The sequence below is a fragment of the Mugil cephalus genome, chromosome 23 (assembly GCF_022458985.1).
Source record: "Mugil cephalus isolate CIBA_MC_2020 chromosome 23, CIBA_Mcephalus_1.1, whole genome shotgun sequence".
In the NCBI taxonomy this organism is placed as follows: Eukaryota; Metazoa; Chordata; class Actinopteri; order Mugiliformes; family Mugilidae; genus Mugil; species Mugil cephalus.
In genome coordinates this window covers 16,026,498-16,038,810 of record NC_061792.1, presented here as the reverse complement: position 1 = coordinate 16,038,810, position 12,313 = coordinate 16,026,498, and the positions used below count along the sequence as shown (strand labels likewise).

The 12,313-nt window shown below is 44.2% G+C and overlaps 1 protein-coding gene across 1 annotated transcript; it reads right to left on the bottom strand.

Moving 5' to 3' along the window:
- Window positions 1-3,683: 3,683 nt before the first annotated feature.
- Window positions 3,684-11,639, bottom strand: LOC125001242 (the record flags this gene model as incomplete). Its single annotated transcript, XM_047577165.1, has 5 exons — window positions 3,684-4,538; window positions 5,015-5,341; window positions 5,748-5,788; window positions 7,929-8,024; window positions 11,557-11,639. Coding segments are annotated over 5 exons (705 nt in total), but the record flags the coding sequence as incomplete, so codon positions are not given.
- Window positions 11,640-12,313: the final 674 nt, after the last annotated feature.

The window sequence follows — 12,313 nt, the reverse complement described above, 5'->3', positions numbered from 1 at the left end:
CCTCTAACAGCTCGTCTCCTCTGACTTGGTTTGATGTGACTTTAACTGTTATGTCCTCCTCAAATTTACCACCCTCTGGACACGTTCATGGCAAAAATGTACACGCATAAAGAAACTGCCATAAAGTCTTCAATATTTTTTTTCTACTTTTTTTCCATAAATCACTAATCACTTTAAATCACAACTTCAGACCTGCTCAAAACTACCAATAGCACAGTCAATATCACAGAGACACACTCACACTTGCAACCCCTGATAGTAACGTGGCTCCATTATAATAAATGGGAAATTCACACGAATTTCATGCATTGACTTTCAAGAAAATGAGAAAATTGAGAAAATGTTTGAATCTGATCAAATACAGTAAAGATGTCAAATGTCACTAGTTTTCTAACTGAAACGCTAACATCACAGAGCCATGGTTTTATACTGAAATGGCAGCCACATTAATAAATATAGTTATAATGGAAGTCTACGGGGCAGTTTTGACCATGAAGGAGTCCAGAGGGGGAATCTGACACTATATAAAAAATACTAATGCAATGAAATCAATTTTATTGATAATCTTTGACACATCCAAGACTCTAATTTACCACCCAAGTCCAATCCAACTACTGTTTATTTTATGGAAAATAATTCTTTTGTCTTTTTTTGTTAAAAAAATAAATAAATAAATTTTAAACTTTGCATTTTCAGACTGACATTTAAAGAGTTAAAATCCTGAAAATGATTGAAATGTTGGTACTTTGAGCAGGTCTGAAGTTGTTTAAGTGAGACAAGTTCCTGCAGAAATTCAAGCCACAAGCTGTAACACAGCCACAATGATCACACAATGAACCAGAAGGGCATCAGTGTTAATGTGATGCCTTCATTTAGAAAAGCAGCTTTAATGAGACGTGTTTCAGTTCCACCAGTTAGAACTTAATTAGAGTTCATCTGTGAAGGTTCTCAGTCATCCAGGTCATGGTAATCAAAAAAAGTGTTGAATGAGATCAGCTGGACTTGTAGAATTTCTTGAAGACGTTTCACCACTCATCCAAGTAGCTTCTTCAGTTCTGATGAACTAGTGGGAAATTGAGGTTAAATAGGAATAAACTCTGTGGGTAACACCACCTGAAACTTGCTTGACCAGAAACTGGGGTCACTAATTACCTTAATGGCTGGTACTTATCTGTCCTTGAATGGGGGGAACTGTGTGCCTAGGCTACTTACCCTATGAATAATTAGAGTTCATATCAGAGAGCTTCATGGAGACAGAAGAGATGAATGGGTTCTGACTTCATGTTCAGCCTGTCACATATTAAATGTTGGATGAGTGGTTTCCTTCCAGGAACCAGACTCTTTCTTAACGTCAGCAAACAGAAAACTGATCAGCTGTCCACTCATTTTAATCCCCTCTTTAGACTCTCCAGACTCCTCCGGAATAAACCTGGGTGATGTGGTCACATACAGCTCACTGGCTCTGAACCTGGTCTTGGTTTTAGTCGTCCTAGGTGAGTGTCTTCATTATTTCTCATACAGTGGTGGTGAAGTGGTGTCTCCTAAACCTGATCCCTGGTTGTTCCTCCCTCAGCTGGAGTTTAGTTCTCGTCTTTACAGAGTTGTTGTAGTTCAGCCTCATTGGAGGGTTCTCCGGGCCATTGGAGGGTTCTCCAGCATCAGCCTCCTGTTTAAGTCAGGTTACAGTCTCCCAGGTCTGGAGGTCTGGACTGTAGGCCCCTCCACAGTCTTCATTTAGCTGGTCTCCATCCGTTCAGAGGTGGACTAGATGCTGGGTTCTGGATTATTGTCCAAGTTCTCTTCAGACAGACGGATGTTCTCCTTCAGGGTTTCTAGGTAGAACCAGAACTCATGGTTCCATTTATCACAGCAAGTCTTCCAGGTCCTGAAGACCAGCACCCTACCAGGACTGGGATCAGGTTTTACTGCTGCTGTCATTGACTCCAGATTGAACAGAATCCAGCTTTAGTCTTGTCCTAGAGTCTTGGGTGTTCTCCGTTTTTTTTCTGGTCTTTCTGTTCTTGTAGCTGAGCAGTGGTTCTGATTTTGAGGTCCATGTTAGTCCAGTCTCTTTCTGGACTCTGACCTTAACCGAGCCCAGTGATGCTGTTGTGGGTCTGATGAGGCCTCTTATGATGAGGGGTCTCTGGGGGTCATGGTGGTGGTCCGGCCTCTCCTGGGAAGGTTCTCCAGTGGTCCGTGTGTGGATAATGGTTCTCACTGTGGTTCTCTGGAGACCCACAGCTTTAGAAATGTCTTCAGAACCTTTTCCAGACTCCTGGTTCTCAGTGACGTTCCCTCTCATGTGTTCCTGAATGTCTCTGGATCTGGGCCTGAGGTCCAGCTGGATTTGTCTAGAACCAGGTCCTGTTGAAGTGGTTTCTAGACTGAGAACAGGTCTAGGTGGGGTTGGAGGAACTAGACCATGGAGGTCTGGATCTAGTTTCCCCTCAATAATAAAAACCTTCATCTAAAAACTGAATCATAGACTTTGATTAATATTTAGTTTCATGTTTAATTTTGACAAAAACATAAAAAATAAGGAACCAGGAAAATCTGTAACTCCACTGTAACGTTCAACTCCAGCTGTGACACTGTGTTTCAAAGCTTCATCAACGTACAACATATAAACTGTTCCCTGAAAATGGTCCTTTTTGTCTTTATTCAAGTTATTGACTGGATTTGAACGACTTATGATGCGTTAAATAACTTTTCACCATTAGTGACGTTTAACTCTGTTCTCAGGGCTGATTGTGTCTTTGAAGAGGAAAGTGAACAGAGTCCAGGAGAACAAATGTTCAGATCCCATCTACGAGAACTCTGAGAGGCTGGAGACTACGGAGGTAAACCAGAGCTGCTAATGCTAATGCTAATGCTAACGCTGCCAGGACAAGTAAACAGAAATAGACTGTGGGTGAGGGCTGTGTGAAATGTCTGACACCCTTTATTCTTAGGTCCATGTGGTGTCTGTGGCTTCATTCTCTCACACATTTACTGTTTCCATGTTGTGTTGGTTGTGTTTCAGTACGAGGTGGTTTCGTGCCAAATGATGAGACGCCCCTGAACACCTGGACCGACCCTGAACAGACGTCACCTTTTATTTTCTGCTCTTGTTGTGGATTAAAGTCAGAACTGAGTTCTAATAAAACCCGTTCTTCCCTGAGCTCCAGTTCCCTGTCCAGTGTTCAGACCGTGGAGCTTTGAAGTCTAGTTTCACCACTTTGTGTTAACACACTTGTGTTCTGTAATGTTGTAATGGTTCCACATCGATACGTCTGAGGAACCACCTGATACACTGCAAAAAACACCAAAAACGGGTAAAGGTACTAAAAGCAAGTGAAATTATCTGTCCATGCAGCAAGATGATTCCACTTGACAAGATTTCTTAAATTAAGATCGTTAAATCTAGAAATAAGCAAGTTAAACACTTGAAATAAGAAATTAACTTTTAAAAAGCTTTTAAAAAGACAAATTATCTTACACTTCTACATCTAAGTGTTCTTGTCTTGGTAAGAACCAAGTAATTTGCAGTAAGAGAGCATGAAGCTTTACATATCTGGGAGGTTTTTAAAAATGTTATAGGGATATTTAGGTGGAAGAAAAATTAAGTCAATGTGACGTGAAAATGTGGTTTGTTGACAGAAGAAAAGACTGAAAGCTGTAATAAAATCAACCGCGGATTATTTGGAGGAAGGTTGAGCACATAAACGTTTATTTCAACACAGCAAGGAAGTACAAGAGAGATACCATGTGGTAAATAAATAAATACATGAAGATAAAAAAGACACAGAACACAAATGTGTTGAGGTGTGAAGTGGGGCTTGAGGGGACCATGGAGGGACCGTGGGGGGACCATGGGGGGACCATAGGGGGAACCATGGAGGGACCGTGGGGGGACCATAGGGGGAACCATGGAGGGACCTTGGAGGGACCTTGGAGGGACCGTGGGGGGACCATGGGGGGACCTTGGAGGGACCGTGGGGGGACCATGGAGGACCTGGGATCAGGGTCATGGGGGCTGATAAGTCACTAGAAGTTCTTCAACATAGCAGGAAGCTGAAGGAGGGTTCATCCAGGGCTGAAGTTCTGGTGTTGAAGCTGCTGCCAGAGACGCTGATAAACTAAATGTTTAACATGTTCGACACCGGAAGCCGACGCCTCCATGAACCAGGTTTATTTATCACAGAGGCGTGAAGACTCTTTACAGCCACTTTCAGGATGGATGTGAACACTCTTCAATAAACATTGACTCTATATGCTGTATATGTTGTACGTGTTGAGTATGAATACATACAGATATGACTGGTTTCCTCTGTTGTCATGGTAACCAGGCCTGTGGTCTGTCGGGTCTGTGGTGACGGTGAAGAACATGAACACATTCTAGTGCAGGTTAAAGAGGAGCATCACCAGAGGAGCAGAGAGGAGAACCAGGAGCCGGGAGTCTGTCACCGCCGACCCCCGACCTGATCCACGTTCTGATCCACGTTCTGATCCAGGTTCTGTTGGAGAAACGGTCCGAGGTTCTTCAACACGTTCACCTGCAACACAACACACCTCAGTCACAACCACCAAAAAGAACCTGGTGCCGGTTCGGTTCTTACTGGAGCCTCCAAAGAGGCTGAAACAGAAGCATAATAACAAACAGGGATCCAGTTGATCTGGACCAGACCAGAGGCTCCTTGGCAAACAAAGTCCCAGTGCCCCAGTCCATAAGTGGTTTAGGTCTTTATATGGCCCCTGTTTAGGCCAGCTATGAGCTGGTGCTTCACTGGAACCAGTTTACAACCAGTTTGGAACCGGTTTGGAATCAGTTTAGAACCAGTTTAGAATCTATTTGAAACCTGTTTGGAACCAGTTCTGATCCGGTTTGGAACCAGTTTGGAATCAGTTTAGAAGGAGTTTAGAACCAGTTCAGAACCGGTTTGGAACCAGTTTAGAGCTGGTTTGTGGACAGGGTGTGACCTGAGGGGTCCAGTGGGGGGCGCTGTGATGAATGATGAATGGGTTCTGGTACCTAAGACTTTGACGTTGATGGATTTCTCCTCCACGTCCAGGATGTGACACCAGTAGACGCCTTCGTCCTCCGGCTTCAGATCCTTCATGACGATGGAGAAGTTTCCCTTCTTGTACTTTTCAGGGAAGCTGGACACTCGATCTTTGAACCTCGGGTTCTGGAACTCTGTGTGTTCTATACTGTCCTCAATGTTGAGAACAATTTTGTTGTCTTTGTCCCTCCAGAAGACGTTGACTTTGTCAGGTACATTGCGGACGTCTCCATGGACACAAGGCAGCAGGACGTCGTCGCTGAGGAAACCTCGAACGTCTTCAGATTGGCAGGACGCTGCGAGGACGGATCAGGGACAGCTGTTAACTTTAATGTCCTGGTGAGGACAACATTTATTTATCACTGTTATTATAACTTAGTGCTAGTTCTGCTTTTTCATTTCATATGTGACAAAGGTCAGTATGTTTTAACAAAGTTTGATATTTCAAACTTTAATCCCATAATATTCCCTACGCCGTGGAACCTAAAGTCTCACCAGGGACAAAAGTGTCCTCTTCAAGAAATGTCCTAAAATAGAACATGTGCAATGTTCTTCCTGGTCTGTTTAAGGTGGACCTGATCCTCGGGTGGAGAACACACAGAGAGGAACATAGGGAACCACTTTCAGGACAGAACATGATAAATAGTAAAGTTCAATGGATCCAGAGAGGACGAAGCAGGAAGTGATCAAGCTTAAACTCACCTGTGGACAAGTAGCAAATCAGAACGGTCCAGACTGAGACTCTATGGAAAAACAAAACACAAGAACCAGTCACCACACAATGGAACCAGGATAAACCAGCATGAACACAGAAAGAACCCAGAATAAATCAGACTGAACCAGAAGAACCCAGAGTGAAACCAGAGTGAAACCAGAGTGAAACCAGATCACCAGAGGACAGACACCGGACATTGTGAAACATGTTTCTTCAGATTTCTGTGAAGATAAAAGCAGTGACCTGATGTTCTTTATTCAGACTGGACGACCAGCTGGAAGCGACAGCATTAGAAGAACCACAGATTCTAGCACATGGAACCACAACTTCCTTCAGTGGAAACACAGAAACTGGACCAGGTTTCCGTAGCGACTCAGCTGGACCTGGAGTTTGGTGTTAATGGTCCATGAAGACATCCTGGACAAAGCAACAGGTTTCTCTCCAACACGAGCCCAGCGCACAAATGGTACAAAAATATAACTATGAATATGAATAAAGACGTGTCCCATGAGCTGCACAACAATCTGGATCACGGTCGTCTTCATGTGTGTTGTTTACACAGGTTAGCAATGTCCTGCGGTGGTTGGGTAAACTGAACGGAAGCAAAAAATACAAAAAAAATCGAGAAAATACAAGAAAATAAAAATAATAAAGTTTGAAAACTTTCCATGGGAATTAACAGGAATTAAAGGGAATAAATTGGGAAATCTGAAAGTTGAAGGTTTGTAACATAAATTGTAACAAAAGTTGTTAGATAAATGTTATTGTTGTGATGTTAGTCGAGTGTAATGAGTATAACTAGTGATGTCCGATATGGAATTTTGCAGCATGGCTCCTTATGGCAAAATGAAATGTTTCTATTTATGTTGGTGTATGACTCACATATGGTTCTTTATTTATTCCACACTTCCAGTTAAACCCATAAATTCCATTCGGCCTTAAATTCGCACAAATTCGCAAAATTCTCTGACTAAAGTTTCTATCGAAAGTGTGACGAACAAAAAACATAGAGAAAAATACTAAATTTACCCTCTACTTTAATTAATGAGAAGAGCGAACATGTATCCGAGTCATGTTATTTACATGAGGCTCATTAACGAGAAGTCACGTGATTTACTGTAAAGCGAGCGGAGCTAATGCTACAAGCTACAAACGGTTCTGTAAGACCAACACAACTGGAACTAGAACTAGATTGTAGAACGAACACTGGCTCTGGTTTTGGTCATGGTCATGGTCACAGTCCTGGTTCTGGTTCTGGTTCTGGTTCTGGTCCTGGTCCCGGTCGGTCGGGGTTTATATTCGGAGCATCTAAGTTAAACTTGCCGACTCTGGCTAGTTAGCATCGGAGCTAGCTAGACTTTGTGTGGACAGCACAGTTCGACCAATTTCAACTTCCGCGTTCATTTCAGGCATCTTAACAAACTGACCTCATAGAACCGCTCATCTCGGTTCTCCTGGTTCTCATGGTCCTCTTGGGATTAATTATATTTAGCGTTTATTTGTCCTGTGGGGGAGACTAAAAGTTCTGCTACCATGGAGACGGAAGATGGGCTCGGCGTGTCGATCCAAATATCGGTAGCATCGATGCCAAGGCTAGCGTTGGAGTTGGGACGATACTAGCGTGACGAACCCGATACTTTCTCTTCTGCTGCTCTCAGAGGCCATGCGGCTTCTCTCCAAACTTCTCCACCTTTTCCCACAGGGGGAGAAGTTTGGACAGGTCTGAGTATCAGCTGAAATTAGTTACAGAACCACTTCTGGGAAATGAATGAGCCCTCATGTCCTTCTCTGAGCTACTTTCATATTTACTACTACATAGTTGCTTTTGTTTACTTCTTTCACTCATTTATATTATTGCACTGGTTTATTTGACTAAATATTTGGCGTGTGTTTTATCATAATCAACCAACTAAAGGCGAGTTATTAAATGATCATGATGACATTTCTAATAAGTATCGGTATCGGAAATACTAGCCCTGTATTTAGTTGGTATCGGGTCGATACCAAAATTCCCGATATCGGCCTGGGTGTCGCCCTTCCTTTCGCGGACATTTGTTCATTTATGGTTATTTGACTTTAATTACAGTGTTTATTTTGTCGTAATAGATAATGCTTTGTTTTTATCGATCATTCAAGTCTAAATTAATGTGTGAGAAACTTTATCCTACCTTTCCACCAGAGTCCAGATTAATGTTGGAGGTTTTAGTGTCGTACTCTCCTCCTCCTCCTCCTCCTCCTCTTCCTCCTGCTCCTCCTCTTCCTCACTGTGTGAAAATAAAACCATTAAACCCAGTTTAGTTTACTACTAACACATCATTTAAACTCATGAACATTCAACTCTCTGATAAGATAAGGAATCCAGGTCAACCTCAAGGTCTAGATTAGTTCCACCTGGGTTCATGGATATATATGTATATATATAGTAGCGTTCGTGACAAATACTTGCCTTTATTGCAGAACGTCTTGGTGACTGTCGGCCGTAACCACGCCAAAACAACAACATGAACAAGCACTATCTCAAACTTCAACCTCACTCTTCAGTCGGGCTCCATTCACTCACACTCCTGCACTCCCCCTCTCCTTCGCTTCCACGCCCCCTCCCTCTCACACTCATCACAACACGTTCATATATGTATAGAGAGGTGGAGATTAATGCACTGGTTCCTTGTTATATTAAACACTAACGTGAAGAGTACCACCCTCTGGTGGCTGAAGGCTGCAGTCAACGATGTTTTACTGTCTGGCTCCAAATACTGTTTAAAAAGCCTCCAATTGATTAAAAACGCTGCAGCAAGAGCACTGACAGGAATTAGTGGTGTGAACAAAGGCCGTCCACACCTGCGGCTGGTCACGTGCGAAGGCATGAGCCGATTCCATTTGGTCCTGGAGCCTTCGGGCGTATTCTGGTCCCGGTGGCACTGCTGGTGCATCTGGGGATCTTCCACGGGTCATCTCTGCTGGCGTCTGCAGCTCTCGGCCCAACATGAGCAGGGCAGGTGTGCACGAGGTGGACTCTTGCACAGCTGGTCTGTAGGCCAATAGCACGAGAGGGAGGTGCTGGTCCCAATCGCGCTGATGTTCTGCAGTGAGGATGGCTAGCTGTTTTGCCAGGGTTCTGTTGAACCGCTCGACAAGCCCATCACTCTGTGGATGTAAAGGAGTAGTTGGAGTCTTTTGCATGCCCATTCGCTCACACATAGCACACATGACCTCGGCTGCTCCAAACCTGGCAAACATGCCCTCCACCAGCGCATCTGCGACAGTCCCTGCCTCCTGGTCTGGTATGGCATACGCCTCCGGCCACTTTGTAAAATAATCCATGGCAGCTAAAACATAACGGTTGCCCCTGTCTGTGCGTGGAAACAGGCCCATTATGTCCACCGCCACCCTCTCCATTGGGGCCCCTACTGCATCTCTCCTCATCCGACCCCAGTAGAAACTCTGCCGGACACGACGGAGGGTTTTTGAAACTCCAAAGTGTCCTGCCCCAGCAGTACCATGAGAGGCTTTCAGCACCATCTCTCTCAGTGCTCTGGGGACCACCACCTGCCACCTCTCTTCTCCTGTAGCTGGCTCCTTCCAGGCTCTGGAAGCACTCCATCCTTCACCCGTAGAGCCCCAAACTTTTCAAACAGTCCTTTAGTGGCAGGAGAGCATCCAGCAACCTCGTCCCACTGTGGCTGTTGTCCTGACTCCACCCACTGCAGCTGCTGCGCTCTCCATTCAGGTGAGTCAACAACCTGCATCCCCCTGCAGACAGGCCCTTCGCTATCCTGCATGGAGCCTTGTTCCTCCACACGGAGCTCTTTCTCCCGGACCTCTCTCTTTTCACAGTATCTGCAGCCGTTGAGAGCACAGGGGCGCCGGGACATAGCATCAGCATTGGCGTTGCGAACTCCAGCCCTGTACTCCACCTGAAACATGTACGGAGCCAGTTCTTCCAGCCAGAGTGCAATCTGCCCTTCCGGCTCTTTGAAGGACATTAACCACTGTAGGGCAGAGTGGTCAGTTCGGAGATCATATTACTCCAGTGTTAGCTTCTCTTCATTGGCTCCCTTTAAAATCTAGAATTGAATTTAAAATCCTCCTCCTTACATACAAGGCCCTGAAAGGCCGAGCTCCATCATATCTGAAAGACCTCATAGAACCAGACTGTCCCAACAGATCACTACCATCTCTAAGTGCCGGTCTGCTTGTGGTTCCTACAGGTTCTAAAAGTAGAATGGGAGGTAGAGCCTTCAGCTATCAGGCTCCTCTCCTATGGAACCAGCTCCCAGTTTGTGTTCTGGAGGTAGACACAGTCTCTACGTTTAAGGTCAGGACTAAGACTTTCCTTTTAGACAAAGCTTATAGTTAGAGCTGGACTTAACCATCCCTTAGTTATGCTGCTATAGGCCGAGGCTGCAGGGGGACAATGCACTGAGGACATGTCCTCTCCTCTTTGTCCTCTAATATCTTATCATTTTATTTTCTATCTCTTATAATTTACTAACCACTGTGTCTCCCTCTCTCCCTCCATCTTCTTGTGAGGGTCTCTGGTCTGGAGGCTGAATATCTGACCTGTGGAGTTCTAAGCTACATCTGCTGCCGTGGCCTCATCAACCAGCCCAGTCTTCATGGTCTGGAGTCTGTGTATCAGACCTGTGGAGCTCCATAAACTACATCTGTCCCAGTCTTCATGTCCTCCTCCAGGTGTCCACTCCTACCTAGATGAACTATTCACCAACCTGCCCATGATTCCTGTTATACTCACAAACTGTCACAGATCATCAGCTATGTGTTATATTACTAGATCCTACATGTTTCCTTCAGCTTGATGTTCGTATCTATGACAGAAGTTAGTTTATCTTGTTTCTCCTGTTCTTCTTCTCTCTCTATCTTCTCTGGTTCTACCCGGCTGGTCTTCAGCAGATGGTTCCTCCATATGAGCTGGTTCTGCTCCAGGTTTCTTCCTGTTAAAGGGAGTTTTTCCCTCAGGCTGCTCTGGAGGTTTCAGGCTGGTTTTTGTGAAGCTTCTTGAGACAATTTGTATTGTTATTGGCGCGATATGAATAAAACTGATTTGAATTGAATGTTTTCAGTCATTTCAGGTACTTAATATAATGTTGATGATTGTTGGAGAAGTTTCATTGGCCATGACGTGACAAAATCTTGACCACCAGTTGCCATGCCAACCACTCCATGAAGAGGTCCCGTGGGACCGTGAGAGTTGTAAAAACTATTTTTTTTAAATTTAACTAATTCAAAAATAACTGGTGGAGGTAACGGCAACAAAAATGCACGTCTCCACAGGTCTGGAGGATCTGCGAGCCTCCAACAGTTTGAAAAGTAGTTTCCTTAAAACCACAGAGAAGAAGAAGAAGGAAAAGGGAACTGTCTGGTTTCAAGAAAACAGTTTAAAATTCACTCTGCCTCTGATTATTCTGCCTCAACTTTTTTACTCTTTGATAAATAAACATCAGATCACTGACGTCAAAACCATTCTCCATCTGCAACACATTTACACCAAATCTATCCATATTCTACTCCATGTTTACTGTCTTACATGTTACTTAAACTCTTTAACCTATTTCCAGACCGACTCCTGGAGAACCCCATCTCGTCCGCATCACAAAACGCTAGTGCTTGAATATGGAATGTGTCGTTTCATTAATGGCAAAAAAAAAAAAAAAAACATTGAGTCGGTACTTTGACTTTTACCAGAGGATTGTTTTACATGAGTACTTTTACTACAGTACAGAATGTGAATACTTTTACCTCCTCTTGATACTGTACAGATAGATGACAGCAGCTTACCTGTATCTGTGAACTGGACTCCGAGACCAGGACCAGAACCAGAACCAGGAGCCTGCAGGTTGGATGACCCAGCACAGGTCCCATGATCATGGCTTGTTTTGGAGGCATCTGTGCCGATCAGCTCATTTCAGGATCCTCTTCAAACTGAAACTAGACCAGAGGAAGTGAAAGTGGTTTCAAGCCTGTGGCTTTAAATGCTAATGAGCTGTTGGCCACGCCCCTTTTCACAGCATTTAGCTTTAGCATGGCACAAAGAAGAAAGTTTGAGCTCGATGAGAAGGTTAGAAAATATCCCAGGAGAGGAAGCTGCTTTAATATTGACCTGTGAAGAACAAGGGTATGCTACAGTATGCTACAGTACGCTACGGTATGCTACAGTACACTACAGCATGCTACAGTATGCTATGGTATGCTACAGTACACTACAGCATGCTACAGTATGCTATGGTACGCTACAGTACGCTACGGTATGCTACAGCATTCTATGATATGCTACAGTATGCTACAGTATCCTATTTTACGCTACGACCATTTAAAGACCATAATGTTTTCATGTGTGTACGGTATCGATGAGCATGTTTTTCTGTTTTTGCCTGTTTGAATTCATTCATTAATACACAGGGTGAGATGTTACAATCCCTTGTGCCATGATCTGAGGCAAAACTCATTTAGAAGCCCAGTCCGTCTGAAAACCCGACCACCAGGCTAGCAGTCAGCTACCAACTAGCAACCAGCCTAGCCAACAGCAGTAGGTAAG